The sequence below is a fragment of the Geotrypetes seraphini genome, chromosome 6, assembly GCF_902459505.1.
Source record: "Geotrypetes seraphini chromosome 6, aGeoSer1.1, whole genome shotgun sequence".
Lineage (NCBI taxonomy): Eukaryota > Metazoa > Chordata > Amphibia > Gymnophiona > Dermophiidae > Geotrypetes > Geotrypetes seraphini.
In genome coordinates, this window is record NC_047089.1 from 1,867,702 (window position 1) to 1,890,446 (window position 22,745).

General features: G+C 45.0%; 1 protein-coding gene across 3 annotated transcripts in view; it reads left to right on the forward strand.

Moving 5' to 3' along the window:
- The window catches only part of ILK (integrin linked kinase), a 185,058-nt gene that overhangs the window by 131,975 nt on the left and 30,338 nt on the right, over nucleotides 1-22,745 (forward strand). For all 3 annotated transcript variants that reach the window (XM_033949504.1, XM_033949506.1, XM_033949505.1), the window contains 2 exons: nucleotides 20,185-20,270; nucleotides 20,565-20,674. In XM_033949504.1, the coding sequence (XP_033805395.1) occupies nucleotides 20,185-20,270; nucleotides 20,565-20,674 (196 nt within the window). The remainder of the gene's footprint in view (nucleotides 1-20,184; nucleotides 20,271-20,564; nucleotides 20,675-22,745) is intronic.

The window sequence follows — 22,745 nt, forward strand, 5'->3', positions numbered from 1 at the left end:
AAAGTTTCGGATGCTTTCCCTCCCGATTCTCTACCCTCTGATCGACGAGGGCGATTGGCTCTGCTCCCTCGATCTGAAAGAGGCCTACACACATGTTCCAGTGCATCCCGCTCACCGCAGGTTCCTGCGTTTTCAAGTGGGAGACCTTCATTTACAATACCGAGTCCTCCCCTTTGGCCTGGCATTGTCACCTCGGGTCTTCACGAAGTGCCTAGTGGTGGTCGCAGCTGCCTTGCGCTCTCAGGGCCTTCAGGTATTCCCCTACCTGGACGACTGGCTGATCAAAGCCCCGTCCAGGGAGGGGGTTATCTCAGCGACCTGACAGACTATTATTTACCTTCAGGGTCTGGGGTTCGAGGTAAACTTTCCAAAATCCCAGCTGCACCCCTCTCTCTCAGTCCTTACAGTTCATCGGGGCCGTGCTGGACACGAACCGCCTCCGTTCCTTCCTTCCCCCTCCGCGTCTGGAGGCGTTAGTAAGTCTGAGTCGACGGATTTCGCTGCTGACCTCGGTCTCAGCACGGCAGATGATGACGCTTCTGGGCCACATGGCCTCTACCGTCCACGTCATACCCTTCGCCCGTCTCCATCTGCGGATCCCTCAATGGACTCTGGCCTCTCAATGGCGTCAGGTTCGGGATCCGATCAACCGTCCCGTGCAAGTGACTCCTTCCTTGCAATGATCGCTCCGCTGGTGGCCCGACTCTTCAAATCTTTCCAAAGGTTTGCTCTTTCTCGCCCCTCCACACAGCAAGGTACTCACCACGGACTCGTCGGAGTACGCTTGGGGGGGCTCATCTGGATGGCCTACGCACTCAGGGGATGTGGTCAGCAGAGGACCGTCGCTGTCACATCAACGTGCTGGAACTTTGGGCCATCTATCTCGCCTTCCAACATCTGCTCCACGTCCGGGTGGTTCTCGTCCGTACCGACAACCAGGTGGCAATGTACTATGTAAACAAGCAAGGCGGGACGGGGTCCTGGTCCCTCTGTCAGGAAGCTCTGCGCCTCTGGAAGTGGGCGGTTTCCAACAACATCTTCCTTCGAGCGGTGTACATACAAGGAGAGCGGAATTATCTGGCGGACAGACTCAGCTGCCTCCTCCAGCCGCACGAGTGGTCCCTGCATTCTCAGGCCTTGCGACAGGTGCTTGACAAGTGGAAAACTCCTCAGATAGATCTGTTCACTTCCCCCCTCAATCACAAACTGCCTCACTTCTGTTCCCGGATGTACTCCCCGGACCGTCTCGAGGCCAACGTCTTCCTCCTGGATTGGGAGGGAAGGTTTCTGTATGCGTTTCCGCCTTTTCCTCTGATTCTGCGGCGCTGGTCCACCTCAAATCGGTGCGAGCCACTCTGATCTTGATTGCCCCTCGGTGGCCGCGCCAGCCTTGGTTCTACTTCAGCTCAGTGTCAGGGATCCTCTGCTTCTGCCTCTGTTTCCCTCTCTGCTATCTCAGAGTTCGCTGTTACATCCCAATCTTCAGTCTCTTCATCTGACTGCTTGGTTTCTTTCCCCCTGACTTCTATTCCGGTGTCTCAATCAGTCAGGGAGATATTGGAGGCTTCGCGGAAGGCCTCGACTAGAATCTGCTATTCCCAGAAGTGGACTAGATTCTCGTCCTGGTGTTCCTCTCACCGCCAGGACCCGGTGTCGGTCCCTGTGTTTTTGGTTCTGGAGTATTTGCTTCATTTATCTCACTCCAGCCTGAAGACCAACTCCATTCGAGTACATCTTAATGCGATTGCTGCCTTTCATCAGCCCCTGGAGGGGAAGGCTCTTTTACTCCATCCCTTAGTTCCTCGTTTCATGAAGAGTCTTTGAATGTTCATCCTCCTCTCAAACCTCCCCCGGTGGTTTGGGATCTTAATGTGGTTCTGGCTCAACTCATGAAACCTCCGTTTGAGCTTCTGGACAAATGCCATCTTAAGTTTCTCACTTGGAAGGTGATTTTCCTGCTTGCACTCACTTCCACTCGGCGGGTTAGTGAGCTGCAGGCTCTGGTGGCAGACCCGCCTTTCACTGTATTCCATCATGACAAGGTGGTTCTCCGCACTCATCCTAAGTTCTTGCCTAAAGTGGTGTCTGATTTCCATCTCAATCAGTCCATCGTTTTGCCCGTATTTTTTCCCAAGTCCCACTCTCATCCCGGAGAGGTGGCGCTCCACACCCTTGACTGTAAGAGAGCGTTGGCCTTTTACCTTCAACGCACTCAGTCTCATCGGACAGTTCCACAATTGTTTTTGTCCTTCGACCCTAATCGCTTGGGTCACCCAGTGTCCAAGCGCACCTTGTCCAACTGGTTGGCTGCTTGTATTTCTTTTTGCTACGCTCAGGCTGGCCTCGCGCTGCATGGTCGAGTAACGGGACATAAGGTCCGAGCGATGGCAGCTTCTGTAGCTATCCTCCGGTCCACGCCTATTGAGGAAATCTGCAAGGCTGCCACTTGGTCTTCGGTTCATACTTTCACCTCCCACTACTGTTTTCTTAAATTGCCAACGTCCCTCCATCCCTTTTCAGTTAGCTTGGAGGTCACCCACATGTGAGAATATCATGCCTGCTTGTCCTGGGATAAAGCACAGTTACTTACCGTAACAGGTGTTATCCAGGGACAGCAGGCATATATTCTCACAACCCGCCCGCCTCCCTGAAGTTGGCTTCTTTTCTGGTTACGTGAACTGGAGACCACGAGGAGGGGATGTGCCCTCTAGTGGAGCAGGAAGGCACGCATGCGTGGAGCAGCAGAGCAAACTTAAATCTTCAATCAAGTTTGCTTGAAAAGCTGTCCGCATCGGGGCTCCGTAGATGACGTCACCCACATGTGAGAATATATGCCTGCTGTCCCTGGATAACATCTGTTACGTAAGTAACTGTGCTCTATCTTCCAGTCCTCCGGGATCTCTCCAGTTTTCAAGGATAGGTTGCAAACTCATTGGAGTATTCCCGCTATCTCATTTCTTAGTTCTTTTAGTACCCTGGGGTGGATACCATCCGGACCTGGCGATTTGTCGCTTTTCAATCTATCTATCTGTTGGAGGACATCCTCATGGCTCACCTCTATTATTGACAGTTTTTCTTCTTGGTCTCCATGGAAGATCACGTTGGGGTCTCCTTCTCCCTTTTAATTTTTAGGTTTTCTCTGTTGCTTGTTTGTTTTATTTTAGTAGCTTACTTTGTTTTATTTATCTTTATTAAATCATAGTTTTGATTTATATTGATTTATATTGCTGAGCCTCCACTTGTGAATTCTAGTCTGATAGCCACCGATTTGACCATTGGTTTCTGGAAGAGACGATATACTGGTCACCTGCCTGCCTGGTGCAAGAGTGAAGGATGTGGCCAGCAGGATCACCAGTATCATAGACGACGAAGCAGGAAAGGACACTGGCGTAATCATCCACGTGGGAACCAACGATGTTAGCAGAAGGAAATACAACAGGGAAGAGTTAAAGAATCAGCTCCGACTACTCGGAATGAGATTGAAGGTCAGGGAGGTGAAGGAGGCTTTCTCGGAAATCCTTCCGGTACCGAGAGCGGACGCAAAGAGACAGGATGAACTGAGAGCAGTAAACGCCTGGATGAGGCAATGGTGCGACGATGAGGGTTTCGACTTCGTACAAAACTGGTCAACATTCTGGGGAAAAAGCAGGTACTATAGAAAGGACGGCTTACATCTCACCAAACAGGGAGCGAGAGTCCTGGCTGAGAACATGAAGAAGTCCATTGAGAGGGCTTTAAACTAAAGGTCAGGGGAGAGCTGACAGTCGACAACATGTCGATGGCCTGGACACCAGGATATCCTGATGAGGAAACTTCAAGCAACCGAACAGATACAGAGGTGGAATATAATGAATCTATAGGAGGTCATGAAAAAGATCAAATGGATAAAGGAAGGGATGTGAGGACCACTGAATCCAGGAATTTAGCACGATCAGAACTGAAATGTATGTACACGAATGTCAGAAGCTTAGGTAACAAAATGGGCGAACTGGAGGAACTAGCAAAAAGAAAGCAACTGGATATTATAGGAATAACTGGATATTATAGGAATAACAGAAACATGGTGGAATGATGAAAATGAATGGGACACGGCATTACAAGGATATAAACTATACAGAAGAGATAGGATTGGGCAAAAAGGGGGAGGTATTGCCCTGTATGTCCAGGAAGGCATAGAGTCTAACAGAGAAGGAGAGTCGGAAGTAGATGGTAAACTAGAGTCCCTCTGGATAAAGATTCCTGGACAAAAAGAAGCTGACACAAAAATTGGCCTCTATTATCGACCCCCGGGACAGTCTGAACAAATCGACATAGCAATGATGGAAGAAATTAACCACGGATGTAAATCAGGAAATGTGACGATCATGGGGGGACTTCAACTTTCCGGGGATAAACTGGGAACGTCAACCTGCGTCAGAGAGACAAAATTCCTCGAACTGATGGGAGATTGCTTCCTTGAGCAAATGGTAGGAGAACCGACTAGAGGTAGCGCAATCCTGGACTTGGTTATAAATGGCATTACTGGAAGGACAGCAGATGTAGAGGTAACAGCCCCGTTGGGGACAAGCGATCACAATATGATCAATTTTACCATTTGCATCGGTAAGGGGAAACCAATCAGGACTAAAGCCACAACCTTTAATTTCAAAAAAGGACATTACGACAGTATGAGAACCATGGTTAGAAAACGGCTGAAGAAAAGAAAAACAGAAATCCAGACAGTAGATCAAGCATGGTCTCTGCTGAAAAAAACCATCATAGATGCACAGAATCTTTACATACCAAGGATTACCAAAGGAAGGCGAAAAAAGGTGAACCAGCTTGGTTATCCAAAGAAGTGAAGGATGCAGTAAGGGAAAAGAGGAACTCGTTTAAAAAATGGAAGCGAGAAAAAACGACGGAGGCCTGGAACTGTCACAAAACCGACCAGAAAAAATGTCATAAAGTGGTAAGAGAAGCAAAAAAAGTCTATGAGGAAAAGATAGCCCAGGAAGCAAAAAACTTCAAACCCTTCTTTAGATATGTGAAGGGAAAGAAACCAGCGAGAGAGGCAGTGGGCCCTCTCAACAACCAAGGAGGAAAAGGGACAATTAAGGAAGACAAACAGGTAGCCGATAGGCTAAATTCATTCTTTGCTTCTGTCTTCACGAACGAGGACACAACAACAATGCCAGACACAGGGATTATATTCACCAGAGACATTGAGGAAAGCCTAACAACAGTCAATGTGGAGCTGGACATGGTATACATCCAGATTGACAAATTAAAAAGTGATAAATCCCCTGGACCGGATGGAATTCACCCGAGAGTATTAAAGGAACTTAAGGTAGAAATTGGGGAACTTTTACAATCCTTGGCTAACATGTCAATAAAAACTGGGCAAATACCGGATGACTGGAAGATAGCTAATGTCATCCCAATTTTCAAAAAAGGAACAAGAGGGGAACCAGGAAATTACAGGCCCGTGAGTCTCACCTCAGTTCCTGGAAAGATAATTGAAGCACTAATTAAAGATACCATCGTACAACACTTGGAGGGTCACAACCTGATAAGAGATAGTCAACACGGCTTCAGGAAAGGGAAGTCATGTTTGACAAATTTGCTACAATTCTTTGACAAGGTGAGCAAACCAATGGATAGGGGGGATCCAGTGGACATAATTTACTTGGATTTCCAGAAGGCATTTGACAAGGTCCCGCATGCAAGGCTCATGACTAAATTACAAAGTCATGGAATAGGAGGAGAAGTGCACAGATGGATCAGCAAATGGTTAGAAAACAGAATACAGAGGGTGTGCATAAATGGCAAATTTTCGGACTGGGAGAAAGTAACTAGCGGCGTGCCTCAGGGCTCGGTTCTTGGGCCTATCTTGTTCAATATTTTTATAAATGACCTGGAAGAGGGAACAACATGCAATATAATCAAGTTTGCAGATGATACAAAATTATGTCGGGCGGTTGGCACTCTAAGAGACTGCGAGAATCTGCAGAAGGATCTCAACCAGCTAGAGACGTGGGCGAAAAAGTGGCAGGTGAATTTTAACTTAGACAAATGCAAGGTGATGCATTTGGGAAAGAAAAACAAAGAACATGACTATAGGATGTGGGGGGTGACTTTAACCAAATGCGAACAAGAAAAGGATCTGGGGGTAGTGATTGATAGATCCCTTAAACCTTCGGTTCAATGTGCGGTGGCGGCGAAAAAAGCAAACAGGATGTTGGGTATGATTAAGAAGGGGATCACGAGTAGATCTGAGGAAGTTATAATGCCACTTTATAGAGCTATGGTTAGACCACACTTAGAATACTGTGTCCAGCACTGGTCTCCATACCTTAAGAAGGATATAACTCTGCTGGAGAGGGTGCAGAGGCGAGCCACGAAACTAGTCAAAGGTATGGAGAAATTGAGCTACAGAGAACGCCTCAAGAAACTGGGATTGTTCTCCCTCGAGAAGAGAAGACTGCGAGGAGATTTGATAGAGACTTTTAAAATATTAAAAGGATTTGACAAAATAGATCAGGAACCCTCATTACTAACATTTTCAGATGTGACACGGACAAGAGGTCATAGTCTGAAACTGAGCGGCAGCAGGTTCAGGACTAACATCGGAAAGTTCTGTTTCGTACAACGAGTGGTGGGCACTTGGAATGCTCTCCCGGAAGAGGTTGTGATGGAGACTACTGTTCTGGGTTTCAAACGCAAGTTAGATGCATACCTTCTTGCTAATCATATTGAGGGTTACGGGAAAACCGGGTCTCCATAAAGGAGTACCTAAATGGGCCTCCGCGTGTGCGGATCACCGGACTAGATGGACCTAGGTCTGATCCGGAGAAGGCATTTCTTATGTTCTTATGAAATGCCAACATCCTACCTGATACTCCTTGCACTTTAGGAAGGTTTGAGTTGGGCCTGACGTCTGGGCCACAGTGAGTAGTGCTGATGTTGGAGAGACACAAGGAGAGCATCGCTGAGGTTGGCGGAGGTGGCAGAGACTTCTTGATTCGGCTGGCTGTTGAGTTCGGAGGCGCCATGTCTGAGGTGGTTTGCATGACACTGGAAGTCAGAGAGGTGGCAGCTTCACGTTTTCTACTAACGGAGTGACACCATCAGGATGGGAAGTCCGCTGAGCCGTCTCGTCTATCTGAAATTTCACCACGTCAGATTCTTGCCAGCCATGGGAGTGGTGTGATGAGAGGCGGTGTCGGCAGCTGCGGGGGTTAGCGGAAAGGATCGCTACCGGACCAGGGAGTGGAGAGTTGAGGTCGGCGAGATCGGTGTGGAGGTTGGACTGTCCAGCGCACTGGTTGTCGACCTGGAAATTGAAAGATGTTTCTTTTCATCGGAGGAGATATCCTGTGTTTGGTGTACATCGGATGATAACAGCGGCTGATCGGACATAACGGCTGAAGTGCTTGGGACAGTGATTTGTTGGTCTGATTGAAGTGATGCTAGTCCCTTTTGACTCTTATATCATCATGCTTACCATATCTTAATTTAACTGTTTTTTATTTATTTGTTTTATATCTTTATTTTAAATTTTTCTTCAGAATTCCATTGCTCAACAGTTTTGTTTTTCCACTCATATTCCCTTGTTATTCATTCTTTTTCACATTTATTATGTCCACATATTTTTCTTTAAAATTTTCCATATTCAGTTTTAATTCAAATAATTCAGTGGGTAAAAAAGCAGGGGTTGCAATTCTTATAAATAAAAAATGTATGGCCAATATAAAGGTAAAAAGTTCAGATCCACATGGAAGATGGATACATATCGATATAGGTATGGGAAATGATACCCTGACGTTATTTAATATATATGCCCCTAATTCGAATCAATCAGAATTTTTCAAAAAGCTACAAAATATGTTATTACCACTGGCTGCCTCTAATTTAGTGGTGGCTGGAGATTTTAATGCTGTAATGGATCCATTATTGGATAAAAAACCAGGTAAAAATATTAAATCTTTAGGTCTAGATAATTTAGTTCGATCATGCGATTTGAAGGATATATGGCGTATTCTTCATTTTAATGATCAGGAATATTCATTTTGTTCACAGGTTCATAAATCATTTTCAAGAATAGATTATATTTTTGTTTCAACAAATAAAGTGCAACAGGTGATTAAAGCCTCCATTGATCCTATTATCATTTCGGATCATGCGGGAATATGGATAGAATTACAATTAGATCAATTAGAAAATAATAGACCTCTTTGGAGATTTGATAATGCATTGCTTGTGGATGACAAATTTTTGGAAAATTTTAAAACACAAATTAATGAATTTTTTCAAACAAATTTAGTGGAAGATACATCTATAGAGAATGTATGGGATGCATTTAAAGCAACTATGAGGGGTAATATTATATCATATTCAGCTTTTATTAGGAAACAAATTAAAAAACAATATATAGAATTAGAAAAAGAAATAAAATTATTAGAAGCTAAATTGATAAGTAAATGGGAATATGAAGTTTTGCAAGCTCTTTTGAAAGTAAAAGGTAAATATAATGAATTAACTTCAAAAATGATAAGAAAAGATTTGTTTTCCAAGCAAACAGTGTATTATGGAAATTCTAATAAGGCGGGAAAATTATTAGCAAATTATCTTAAGGCAAAAAAAAAGGAGAACTAATATTAATGGAATAAAAGATGATAATGGTATAATAACAAATCAAACAAATATAATATTAAAACAATTTTTAAATTTTTATAAGGATCTATATTCTTCCGAACCTTATTTGGAGAAACAAAAAGATGGAAAAAAATTTTTAGATTTAATTAATGGACCTAAAATTCCTGATCATATAAAACGAAGTTTAGAAGAACCTATATCATTAAAAGAATTAGAAACAGCATTGAGATCTCTTAGAGTTGGATCCGCTCCAGGTGGTGATGGTTACACAGTAGAATTTTATAAAACATTTCAAAATATCCTCTCCACACATTTATTAAAATTATATCAGACACAACTTATAAAAGGTAATATAAAAGGTACTATGGCTGAATCAATAATAATTGTTTTGCCTAAGCCAAATAAAGATCCTACTTTGGTTTCGAACTACAGGCCTATATCTTTGATAAATGTTGATAATAAACTTTTGGCGAAAATTTTGGCTTTGAGATTAGCCAAAGCTCTCCCACATATTATAGATATGCATCAAACGGGTTTCGTTGCTAAAAGACATTCCTCCAATAACTCTAGACTATTATTTCACATGCTAAACTTATCAAAAAAAATGGATGAACCGGCCTTTACAGTTTCATTAGATGCCGAGAAAGCATTTGATAGGGTAGAATGGAATTTTATGTATCAGGCTTTAGAATGGTTTGGTATAGGTTCTGGATTTATACAAATGGTAAAAACATTGTATAGCTTCCCGATTGCAAGATTAAATATTAAAAATATGATATCTGATGGTTTTCAATTGCAGAGGGGAGTTAGACAAGGCTGTCCTTTATCTCCTTTGTTATTTGATGTTGTATTAGAACCCTTATTGTTAGCAATACAGCAAACGAGGGAGATACAAGGTATTCCATATTCAGATATGGAATATAAAATTTCGGCTTATGCGGATGATATTTTGCTTTATTTGAGAAATCCAGAGTCTACCTTATCTTCTTTATTGGAATTAATTGATAAGTTTGGCAAATTTTCAGGTTATAAAATTAATTGGAATAAATCTGAAATTACACCCTTGAATGTTTACTGTGTAAAAGGATTATTTGATACTTTTCCATTCATATGGAAAGAAGAAGGATTTAAATATCTAGGCATTCAAGTTAAAAAAACAATTGAAGATACTGTAAAAGAAAATGAAAAAATATGTATTAAAAAAAGTAACGGAGTTATGTGAGCAATGGAACCCATTACATATTTCTTGGTGGGGAAGAGTTCAAACTATAAAAATGATGATGTTGCCTGTGGTTTGCTACCAAATGAGTATGATACCTATTTATTTTCAGGGTCCTTTATAAAAAGCTTAATAGAATTTTAACAAAATTTCTTTGGCTTGGTAAAACACCTAGAATAGCTTAGTAACCTTACAAAAATCAATTAAGGAGGGAGGGGTAAATTTTCCAAATTTCTATAGGTACCATCAAGCCTATATTCTACGTCAGGGTATGTATTGGATCCTCCCAGAACTTATAGATAATGCACCAGATTGGTTATATTTGGAATGGCGCCTTATGTTTCCCCTAAATTAGTTCATCTACCAAGTATTAATATACCTAAAAGATACAAAGAAAATAAAATAATAATGGATACTTGGAAAACATTGAGATTTATTGATAAATTAACACCCATCCCAATATACAAATCAACTAATCAATCCATATGGATAAACTCCAAGATCAAAATTGGCGGAGCTCAAATCCTTTGGAAGAACTGGATTAATGCAGGCATTAGAACTCTTGATGATATTATCTCAGAAGGTAAACTGCTGGATTTTCCACAATTGCAACACAGATTTGGTTTCAATAAAACACAAAGTTTTAAATGGTTGCAATTGAAGCAGGCCATTCAGGTTGGGTTCCCTGAATGGAAATCATTAAACAATCAATATAGTTTAAAGTTCTTATGCTTTAAAGCAGACTTCCTAGGACATCAAGCCGCATTGTGGTATAAATTAATATCTGGATATTTAAATAAAAAACCAAAAAATGGTCTAAGAGACATTTGGAGCATTGAGATTGGACATCAAATTAATGCATCTCAATGGCCACTAATTTGGTCTTGGAGAATGGGATGTACAGTGTCAGCGTCTATGAGACAAACATGGTTCTTTTTATTACATAGAGCTTTTGGACCCCTACTCGTTTGCAAAAATTAGACAGTTCTAAGTCTAATAGATGCTGGCACTGTAATCTAGAACCAGGGACATTAGATCATTTATTATATCATTGTCCTTATATTAAAATTTTTTGGAATTCAATTTGGCCACAAATTAATAAATTAATGGAAAATCATATTGCAATATCATATGATACAATTTTATTTAGAACAATGATGAGAATAAAAAGTCAAATTTCACCAGAAAATAATAAGCTTTTATTAATTATGACAGGGGTTGCCATTCAACATATAACTAACAATTGGAAAAATTACAACAACCTAAATTACACATTTTGGTGGAATACAATATGTCATATTTTTAAAATGGAAAGAACAATAGCAATACAAAAGGGGACATATAATAAATTTATAAAAATATGGGGGCCATTGACAAAATACTGTAATGAATAAATAATATGATGTTTTCTTCTTCTTTTCTTCTTTTAAGGATTTTTTTTTTATGACATACATAAAGGGGGGGTAAGAAAAATTAATTTATACATAGTATGTTATAATATATTATACAAAATGTAACGTATGAATAAAAGGTTATAAAAGGGTGAGGGGAGGGAAATGGGACAAAAATTGTTTAGATTATATTGTATTAGATATAAAAAAGTTATTGAATATTTATCAATTGTATTCTAATATGTTGTATACTTTTTATAAAAATTTGAAAATTAAAATATTATATTAAAGTAATGAAAGGGAGGGGGGAGGGTGAGGGGGAAAATCAAATTCAGATATATAATGTATTAGATATAAAAGTGATAATATGCATTTATCAATCGTAATTTATTATTATGTACACTTTATGAAAAATTTAGAAAATAAAAAATAATGGGAAAAAAAAAAAAAAAAAATAATTCAAATAAATCTAATTTTATTTTATTTAGTTTACCCATTTAATTATTACTGAGATTTATACTTTACTTTAGAAAGAATTATGGCCTTAGAGAGATCAGTGTACTCTTGTTAGGATGTTTCATATCTTGTTTATTATCTCTGTCTTTATTTTTACTCCTACTGCTCAGTAACTGTCTTCTAGGTACTCTAGTTAGATTGTGAGCCTTCGGGACAGTAAGGGAATTCCAAGTACCTATTCTTTATTTATTCTTATTTTTATTGTATCCTTTAATGTATATTTCTCTGTAAACCTCTTCGAACCTAACGGATTTAGCGGTATATAAGAAATAAATTACATTACATTACATTACATCCTATCCGCACAAGTCTCAAATAGTTTTATACTGAACTTATTTTATTAAAGTATGAAAAGAAAGAAAATTATCCCAGGACAAGCAGGCAGGTATTCTCACTAATGGGTGACGTGATCCAACGGAGCCCCGATGCGGACGCCTCACAAGCATTTTTGCTTGATGAAACTCGAAGTTTCGAGTCGCCATCACCGCGCATGCGTGAGTGCCTTCTTGCCCAGACCAGGGCACGTCTCCTCAGTTCTTACTTTTCCGCAGAGCCGAGAAGTCCGTCTTCGACTCTGCGTGAAGATTTTTCACTTGTGCCTTCTAAAGTCCACGGTTTTGGGTTATTTTTCTTTCAATCGCTGATATTCGTTCTTCTTTCTTGTTTAAAAAAAAAAAAAAAAAATTTCTTCTGTCCGACCGGGCAGGCCACGTGGCCACAGCCCCGCGGCTTCGATCTTGCGGCGGAGCTTTTCCGACCTATGTCCCGGCCTATCACCGGTTTTTAAAAGTGTGCCAAGTGCCAGCGCGCGATTTCGCTCACAGACCCTCATCGACGCTGTGTTTGGTGTCTCGAGCCTGAACACCTTCCGAAATTATGCCGGACTTGCTCCACACTCACCACACGTGCTTTCAAGCGCTGTTGCGTCTTGTGGGAGTCGATGTTCAGCATGGAGTCCTTGATAGAGCAGTCTTAGTCGAAAGGTCCCTCACCCTCAACTTCATCCGCTGCTCCTCAGCCTTCCACCTCTGTGGCGCCAAGACTCATCAAGCCTGCATCGTTCGTGCCGGCCCCGACTTCAGCGCCTGCTGCGATGCCTTCCTTAGTCTCTTCAGATCAGGTAGCACAGCAGCCTATTCCACCGGTAGTGCTAAAAATAACCAAGGCTTATAGGCCCAAGCACTCACACACTACCCCCAAAGAACGCGAGGCCCGTGCAGGCGGTCACATTGTAGATGCGGATCCGTCCTTGCTGACATCATTCCAGACCTTGTTAGAGAAGCAATTCATCGAGCTCTTCACCATCATTGGGCCTAAGCTTCTCTCACAAATCCAGCCTGGGCACGGGGAGGCCTCCCACGAGGTCGAGCCGCCTCCAGTGCCTCAGCGATACACACACTCTACAGGGAGCAGAGTCTCTGCGAGTGTCTGGTCTGGCTTCAGTGCATGCATCGCAAGGAGCAGAGTCTTTGCCCATGCCTCCATTGGAACCGATTCACTCGATGCAGGGGTTCAAGCTCCTAGGAGTACCCCGGGGTGATTCCAGCCATCCGCCTGTGCTTCGATCAACTTCTTCCAGCCCCATCCACTACCTGGGGGCCTCAGCGAAGATCCATTCGCCTCGCTCATCGAGGCCAATATCCAAGCACGGTGCACATCGGTCGAGGCATTCATCGTGGCACTCGTCCAGACATGCCTCGCCTCATCGGAAGCAGCCTTTCCTCGAGTATTCTCCACCGGCTACTTCACCCCCTCCGATGCCGGAGCTCGAGGACACGATGAGGTCCTTATCACCACCACGATCCCCGTCCTCATTGGATCCCGAGGACTCGACGTCCTCGATCCCGAGGACTCGACGTCCTTGAGCCCGTCTCGAGGCCCTGCTTCGCCTGACCTGCTGTTGTTCTCCTTCCTTCGACAGATGGCAGACAACCTGGACATACACCTGGACACAGGTTCCAAATTCTCCAAGGAATACCTGGAGACTAGGCACCTCCCTTAACCACCTGCTGAATCCCTCAAACTTCCTCTTCACAAGTTGCTGGATCAGACCTTTATGGGGTGCCTTGAAACGCCTTATTCCATCCCCACAGTGCCGGGCAAATTGGATACCAGGTACCGCACGGCATGCAGCTTAAATACAAGTCCAGCGTCACGGCGGGAAACAGCCATGCTGAGCAGTGAGCTCAGCACGTACACAGCTGAAAGCCTTGCTTGCTGATTGGTCCGGCGGTGGGGCGGGATCAGCAAGCAAGGCTCTTGCTTGCTGATCTCGCCCCACCGAGCTGCAGGACCGCCGCGACGCTGGAGTTGTACTTAAGCTGCATGCCTGCATCGCCAGAATTTAGGTAGACCTGTTTTCATTCCCGTGGGTCAGGGGGGCGTCCCTGTGGGAGTCCCGTGGGTCAGGGGGGTGTCCCCGTGGGAGTCCGTGGGCCAGTGGGGGAACCCGCGGGATCCGCGATTCCCATTCCCGTGCAGACCTCTACTCTAAACCTCTTTTTATATGATCAGGAACCTTCGGTCCAATGATTAGATTTTAAAATTCTAAACCATCTTTTTCCCTATCCTCATAAGGCTCAGAAGAATACAGGTCCTTATAAAAATTTAGAAATTGTTTTAGAATATCCTCAATTATCCCAGGACAAGCAGGCAGCATATTCTTGACTGATGGGTGACGGCACCGACGGAGCCCCGGTACGGACAATTTTAGAGTGATTGCACTCTAAGAACTTGGAAAGTTCTGGTAGGCCGCACCGCGCACGCGCAAGTGCCTTCCCGCCCGACAGAGGCGCGCGGTCCCCAGTTTCTTAGTTTCCGCGGAGCTAAGAAGACGCGTTTCTCTCAACGGCATTTGTGAGAAAATCTTTTTGATTCTTCCCGCTCGCGTAAACTCTTGAAGGAAATATTGTTTCCTTCCTTTTTTCTTTATTTTCTTTTCTTAAAAAAAAAAACAAAAAACATTTGTTTTTTTCTTCTTTTTTCGAATTCGCCCCGGCGGGGCCTTTTGCCACTATCGAGGCCTCGGCCTTCGATTTGGCTGAAGCCGTTTTTACATTCATGCCCCCTCAACCCGGGTTTAAGAAGTGCCAGCGGTGTGCACGACCAATTTCACTCACTGACCCACATAATTGGTGTCTACAGTGTCTTGGTCCCGACCATCGAGCGTCTACCTGCACCCGCTGTGCTACTTTAAAAAAGCGAACTCTGAAAAATCGTCAAATCCAGCAGAGATTGGTTTTTGGTGCCGAAATGTCTGACTCTACGACACCGGCACCGACATCGGCTCCAGCGCAGTCGGCACCCACCTCATCGACGCCACGCGATACCGCGTCGACTCCTTCAGGTAAGCCGGCTAAGAAGCCTTCCCCGTTGGAGCGTCCTCTGGTCTCAGTGGCAGCGAGCCCAATCCTGCCGACCTCGAGGCGCCCACGGAAGCGCTCCGCCCCAATAGAGGTGAGCCCCTCGACATCGGGTTCCTCATCCTCGGGGCGTAGAGCAGCACCGCAGTTACCGCAGAAGAAAAAGGCGGTACCGGTGCCCTCACTCGAAGAGCGTATAGCTGCTGTTCTGCAAGTGCAGCTTAAGGAACAGTTGCAACACCTTCTTCCTTCACTCTTGGCACCGAGCCTTCCGGTCCCGGTCCGGTCTGAGCCACCGGTACCGACAGTGGAACGCCCTATTTTATCGGCTTCCACTTTGTCGGTACCGGTACAATCTGCTTCCTCGGTCTCCATGCCGGTTCTTGCACCGGAGCCGAGAGCTCACCATCAGGCTGTACAGACTTCGGCTCCGATGCATCCAGTGACATCTCCCGGTACCGAGTCGATCAGGTCAGGAAAATCGCTTCGCAAATCACGTCACCTAGAACCCTCCACACCAGAATCTCGGGACCGGAGTTTTCAAGTTCGAGATCCTGATTTGTGGGGTGATTCAGAGGATCCTCTTCTTTCTGAAGGGGAATGCTCTTCTGGTGATGAGGACCCTTCTGCTTTGGGACCTTCCTCTAGACCAGATGTGTCCTCTTTTTCTTCCTTTTTGAAGGAGATGTGTGATTCTCTCTCCAGCCCCTTGAAGGCTGAGTCAAAGAAATCCAAAGCTTTTCTAGATGCACTGGATTTTGACCAGCCTCCAAAGGAATACCTTAAGTTACCTCTCCATGACATCTTGAGAGAGACCTTTTATAAAAATTTAGAATCTCCTTTAACTGTACCTGGAGCTCCCCGCAAGTTGGACTCTTTGTATAAAGTCATTCCCATTCCTGGGTTTGACAAACCCCAACTACCTCATGAGTCCCTTTTAGTTGAGTCCACACTCAAAAAGTCTAAGGGGGCTAGTGTGTATGCTTCAGTCCCTCCTGGCAGAGAGGGTAAATCCATGGACAAATTTGGAAAAAGGCTGTACCAGAATGCGATGTTGGCCAACCGGTCAGGAAATTACGCATTTCATTTCTCATTCTACCTAAAGCAGCTTATACAAAATCTGACTGTTTTCGAGAGATATCTCCCCAACCGGAAAAAATCTGCTTTTCACCAAAATTGTTCCTCCCTTTTGCAACTTCGTAAGTTCATGGTCAGATCAATTTATGACACTTTTGAACTGACCTCCAGAGCTACAGCTATGTCAGTAGCCATGCGACGGCTGGCCTGGCTTCGAGTTTCCGAACTCGATGTCAATCATCAGGACCGGCTAGCCAACGCACCTTGTTTGGGGGATGAGCTGTTTGGAGATTCCATGGATTCCACTACTCAAAAGCTCTCGGCTCATGAAACTCGGTGGGACACTCTTCTTAAAACTAAGAAAGCAACTCCACCTACCAGGCCTTTTCGTCAACACTCGGCCTACCAATGAAGATTTGTAGCCCGTCCTCTGCCACAGACTACACAACAACCTAGACGTCAGAGACAACAAAGACCAGCTGCTAGACAGGCTCAGCAACAGCAGCAGGTGAAACCTCCCCCTTCACAAAAACCTACTCAACCCTTTTGACTTGGTTCTCCAGAACATAGCCAGTCTCGTTCCTTCTACCCAACTTCCACAGCCTATAGGGGGACGCCTTACTTACTTCATCAGCCGTTGGGAATTCATCACGTCGGATCAGTGGGTCCTCAACATCATCCGCCACGGCTACTCTCTCAACTTTCAGACACCTCCTGCCCAAAGTCTGCCAAGAGAGTCTGCTTTCAACACTCCTCGGTCTTCCCTACTTCTTCAAGAGGTTCAATCCCTCCTCCTTCTGAACGCTATAGAAGAAGTTCCTCTAGATCAGAGAGGGCAGGGATTCTACTCCCGTTATTTTCTAGTCCCCAAAAAGACAGGGGATCTAAGACCCATTCTAGATCTTCGCGATCTAAACAAATGCTTGGTCAAAGAGAAATTCAAAATGCTTTCTCTGGCCACTCTTTACCCTCTTCTCAATCAAGGCGACTGGCTATGTTCCCTCGATCTCAAAGAAGCATACACTCATATACCGGTCAATCTGGCCTCCAGACAGTACCTACGCTTCATGATCAATCGTTGTCATTACCAATACAAGGTGCTGCCCTTCGGTCTTGCCTCCTCTCCAAGAGTGTTCACTAAATGTCTGATTGTGGTGGCTGCCTTTCTACGATCTCACCACCTTCAGGTCTTTCCTTACCTGGACGACTGGTTTATCAAGGCCAATTCATCTCAGACTGTTCTCCTGGCCACCAACCAAACCATCCTGTTTCTTCAACTTCTGGGGTTCGAGATCAATATACCCAAATCTCATCTCATCCCCACTCAGAGACTTCAATTCATCGGAGCTGTCTTGGACACAGTCCTCATGAGAGCGTTCCTGCCATCCAACCGTCTTCAAACGCTTCAATCTCTGTGTCAGCAGGTGCTTCTACAACTTTCCATCTCTGCCAAACTAATGATGATACTCTTGGGTCACATGGCCTCCACAGTTCATGTCACACCCTTCGCACGTCTTCACCTGCGCACTCCTCAATGGACCCTAGCTACCCAGTGGTCCCAAGCGATGGATCCTTGCTCACGTCACATATCTGTCACATCATCTCTTCGTCAGTCTCTACAATGGTGGTTGATATCCTCAAATCTCTCCAGAGGTCTTCTGTTACATCTACCTCCTCATCAACTAGTCATCACCACCGACGCCTCCCCTTATGCCTGGGGAGCTCATTTGAACGAGTTCCAAACTCAAGGCCTTTGGACAGCCCAGGAAAAGAAGCATCACATCAATTTCCTGGAACTCAGAGCGATGTTTTATGCCCTCAAGGCCTTCCAACATCTTCTCTTTCCTCAAGTCCTCCTGCTGTGCACAGACAATCAAGTTGCGATGTACTACATCAACAAGCAGGGTGGGACAGGCTCTCGCCTCTTGTGCCAGGAAGCCCAGAAGATCTGGACTTGGGCCATAAATCACCATCTATTCCTGAAAGCTATCTACATTCAGGGAGAAAAGAATTCCTTAGCGGACAAGCTCAGCAGAATTCTCCAGCCTCACGAGTGGGCACTCGATCCTTTCACTCTACAGTCCATCTTCGCTCAATGGGGCACTCCTCAGATAGACCTTTTTGCAGCTCCTCACAATCACCAGCTGCCCCTATTCTGCTCCAGACTCTACTCTCCTCACCATCTGGCAGCGGATGCATTTCTCCTCGACTGGTCCAATCTGTTCCTGTACGCTTTCCCTCCTCTGCCTCTCATGTTGAGAACCTTGTTCAAGCTCAAGAGGGAACGAGCCACCATGATTCTGATTGCTCCGAGGTGGCCCAGGCAACATTGGTTCTCCCTTCTACTTCAACTCAGTTCCAGGGAACCTTTTCTTCTTCCACTGTTTCCTTCTCTGCTTACACAGCATCAGGAGACCCTTCTACATCCCAACCTCTAGTCTCTGCACATGACAGCTTGGTATCTCTCGGGCTGACTTCTCATGATACTCTTTTGTCTCAGCCCGTTCGTTCCATTCTAGATGCCTCCAGGAAACCAGCCACTCTGCAATGTTACCATCAGAAGTGGACAAGATTTTCTTCCTGGTGTCTTCTTCACCATCTTGATCCCACTTCCCTAGCAGTGGAGACATTGTTGGATTATTTGCTTTCTTTGTCTGACTCTGGCCTTAAGTCTTCTTCCATCAGAGTCCATCTCAGTGCCATTGCTGCCTTTCATGAGCCGGTTCATGGAAAACTTCTCTCAGCTCATCCCCTGGTGTCCAGGTTCATGCGGGGTCTTTTCAATGTGAAACCACCTCTTAAAGCCCCTCCTGTTATCTGGGATCTCAATGTGGTTCTTTCCGCCTTAATGAAGCCTCCATTTGAACCTTTGGCTACCTCTCCTTTCAAGTTTCTCACTTGGAAGGTACTTTTCCTTATTGCTCTTACCTCTGCCAGGAGGGTCAGTGAGCTACATGCACTAGTTGCAGATCCACCTTTTACGATCTTTCATCATGACAAGGTGGTTCTGCGTACACATCCAAAGTTTCTCCCTAAGGTTGTCTCTGAATTCCATCTCAACCAATCCATTGTTCTGCCTGTCTTCTTTCCGAAACCTCACTCTCATTCTGGGGAACAGGCTCTGCATACTTTGGATTGTAAGAGGGCTCTAGCTTACTATCTAGAGCGTACGAAATCCCACAGATCAGTTCCCCAACTCTTTCTGTCCTTTGATCCGAATAAATTGGGACGTCCTGTTTCTAAACGTACGTTGTCTAATTGGCTGGCAGCGTGCATTTCTTTCTGTTATGCTCAGACCGGACTGACACTGGAAGGTTCTGTCACGGCCCATAGAGTCCGAGCGATGGCAGCATCTGTAGCTTTCCTCCGTTCCACTCCTATTGAGGAAATCTGCAAGGCTGCTACTTGGTCCTCAGTTCATACTTTTACATCTCATTATTGTCTGGATGCATTCTCCAGACGGGATGGACACTTCGGCCAATCTATTTTGCAAAATTTGTTTTCCTAATGGCCAACCTTCCCTCCATCCCTCTTTTTGTTAGCTTGGAGGTCACCCATCAGTCAAGAATATGCTGCCTGCTTGTCCTGGGATAAAGCACAGTTACTTACCGTAACAGGTGTTATCCAGGGACAGCAGGCAGATATTCTTGCGTCCCTCCCACCTCCCCGGGTTGGCTTCTTAGCTGGCTTATCCTAACTGGGGACCGCGCGCCTCTGTCGGGCGGGAAGGCACTCGCGCGTGCGCGGTGCGGCCTACCAGAACTTTCCAAGTTCTTAGAGTGCAATCACTCTAAAATTGTCCGTACCGGGGCTCCGTCGGTGCCGTCACCCATCAGTCAAGAATATCTGCCTGCTGTCCCTGGATAACACCTGTTACGGTAAGTAACTGTGCTTTTTAGTAGTGAAGTAAAGTTTAAAAAGCAAAACAAAACACCATGTTGGAGATAGTCTTATCAGTGTTTATTTCATATTGGCTTTTTCCCAGGGAACGGGACTCTCAACAAGCATGCAGGAATTGACTTCAAACAGCTAACATTGAACCATAAAATCAATGAGAACCACTCAGGAGAGGTGAGGATGTCTCTTTAAATCCCTGAACTCCTGTTCCTAATGTCCCAAATTCTTGCTCAGTGGGAGAGGTGAGGATGCAGACCTGTTGGGTGCCCTCCCTCCCAACTGTTCATGTAAATCTGTAACTTTATTTATGTGTTTAGATTTATATCCCATTCTCCCGGGAGCTCAGAACGGGTTGAAATTGACATTCGCCTTGGGCAATATCTTTCTCCATTTCACTCTTTATTTACCTCTGTTTCTTCCGCTATATTGCATGACTTACCCACTTCCCTATTTCTTGCTTTCTGGCAGCTCTGGAAAGGACGGTGGCAGGGAAATGACATTGTCATAAAAGTTCTGAAGATTCGTGACTGGACCACACGGAAAAGCAGAGACTTCAATGAAGAGTACCCCAAGCTTAGGTAGGCAACTGAATCGATGGCTTGTGGCAGTGTAGACTGGTTAAACCAGAGTCGGGTCTCTTGCAATCCTGTTTCTGCTGCTTTCTTGCAGCAGATATTAAGATAAAAAAGCTATACTGTATATGCTCTATGGTAGTACCGGGAAATAAAGCAGGTGGAGGATGAAAAAATTTGCTCTTTTATCTTGGATCTTTTTGGCTGCCTCTCTATAACTTTTTTTCAACTAGGTATACTTCAAATGTGGGCAAATGTCTGTCTCTGCGATGCTGGCCTTAGCCCTTGTGGGGGCCTTTGCACTCCAGATTTGTGGCCCCATCCACTACCTGCATGGCTCCCTCCCCTTCTACCTTAAAATTTGTCTCTCTCCATCTTTAGATGTCCCTGACAGTGGTTGACATAAGCCTCCTGTGGCCTTCTCTGAAGCCTTCTTTTGATCCTTTGTCCATACAGAAACTGGAAGTTGCATCAAAAGGGGCAGGACAGTTCAGAGAGAAGGCTCTAGAGCAGGCTGCAGACAATATAAGTCGATTGCTACCACCCTAGTAATATCTAAAGATGGAAAGAGACAAATTTTAAGTTAGACGGGAGAGGGGGAGATGCCAAACCATATATGTTGGAGAGACTAACATCAGTGGCTAAGAAATCCAGAGGGAGTAAATCTCTCCCCCACGCCTTGTCCCCCTCCCTGGAGTGCAGCCCTGTGATGCTGGGGAGACGAGATGATTATTAGAGAATGATACGGTGGCGGTTACCCGCAGCTAGCCGCGTTTAGCCGCGGGTAACCCGCCAAAACGGGGAAGAAAAAATAGTGGCCTCTGCGGGACGGGGACAAGGCCATTCACCGCCCCGTGGAGCGGTGAATGGACTTGTCCCCGCAGTGAGGCAATCAAGATCGCGCGGTCCCCACCATCTCCCTCCACCTCACCTTTGAATTGGAAGAGCACCGCCGGTTGACTTTCTGCCGGTCCGCGCGAAGAAAAAAAAAAGCCTCTCCTTTTCTCCTCCTACCGCCATGCTGCAGCTACTAAAGCCGACAGGAAGTCTATCCGACGTCAATTCTGACGTCGGAGAGGACGTTCTAAGCCAGCCAATCGCTGCCTGGCTGGCCCAGAACGTCCTCTCCGACGTCAGAATAGAGTCGGAATGAAGACTTCCGGCTTTAGCAGCTGCAGCATGGCGGTAAGAGAAGGGGAAAAGGACAGAGGCTTTTTTTTTTTTTTTTTTTTTGTGCGACAGGGAGGCAGCAGGCTGGCTTTGGCTAGGGAGGGAGAAAGGTAGACAGGCACAGGCAGGCTTCGGGGGTGGGGGTGGGACAAAGTGTGGAAGCCAGTGAGAGGGACATAGGAAGGAGGCACTAGGGGCACTAAAGACAGGAAGGGGCACTAAGGACATGGGAAGGAGGCACTGGGGGCACTAAAGACATGGGAAGGAGGCACTGGGGGCACTAATGACAGGAAGGGGCACTAAGGACATGGGAAGGAGGCACTTGGGCACTAAAGACATGGGAATGAGGCACTGGGGGCACTAAAGACAGGAAGGGGCACTAAGAACATGGGAAGGAGGCACCGGGGGCACTAAAGACATGGGAAGGAGGCACCGGGGGCACTAAGGACATAGGAAGGAAAGAGGGAGGGAATAGAAAGGGACAATTCTTGGGCCTGAGTGCAGAAAGAAAGAAATGAAAGAAAGGATACACAGACAGAAGGAAACGCACCCAGAGACTCATGAAATCAATCACCAGACAGCAAAGGTAGGAAAAATGATTTTATTTTCAATTTAGTGATCAAAACGTGTCAGTTTTGAGAATTTATATTTGCTGTCTATATTTTGCACTATATTTGTCTATTTTTCTATAGTTACTGAGGTGACTGAGCTTGCGGAGATGGGGCAGAAACAGGGTTTTAAAATTTTTGTCCTAGTAGTTTGCCAGTCCACAAAATAATTCTTTTATTTCTGCCAGTCCACGGGTGTAAAAAGGTTGAAAACCACTGATGTAGAGTATGCCGACTTTCTTTTTCGCCAAGCCGCGCTCGCATTGATCAGTCTTCTCCTCTCTTGTAACTTCCTGATT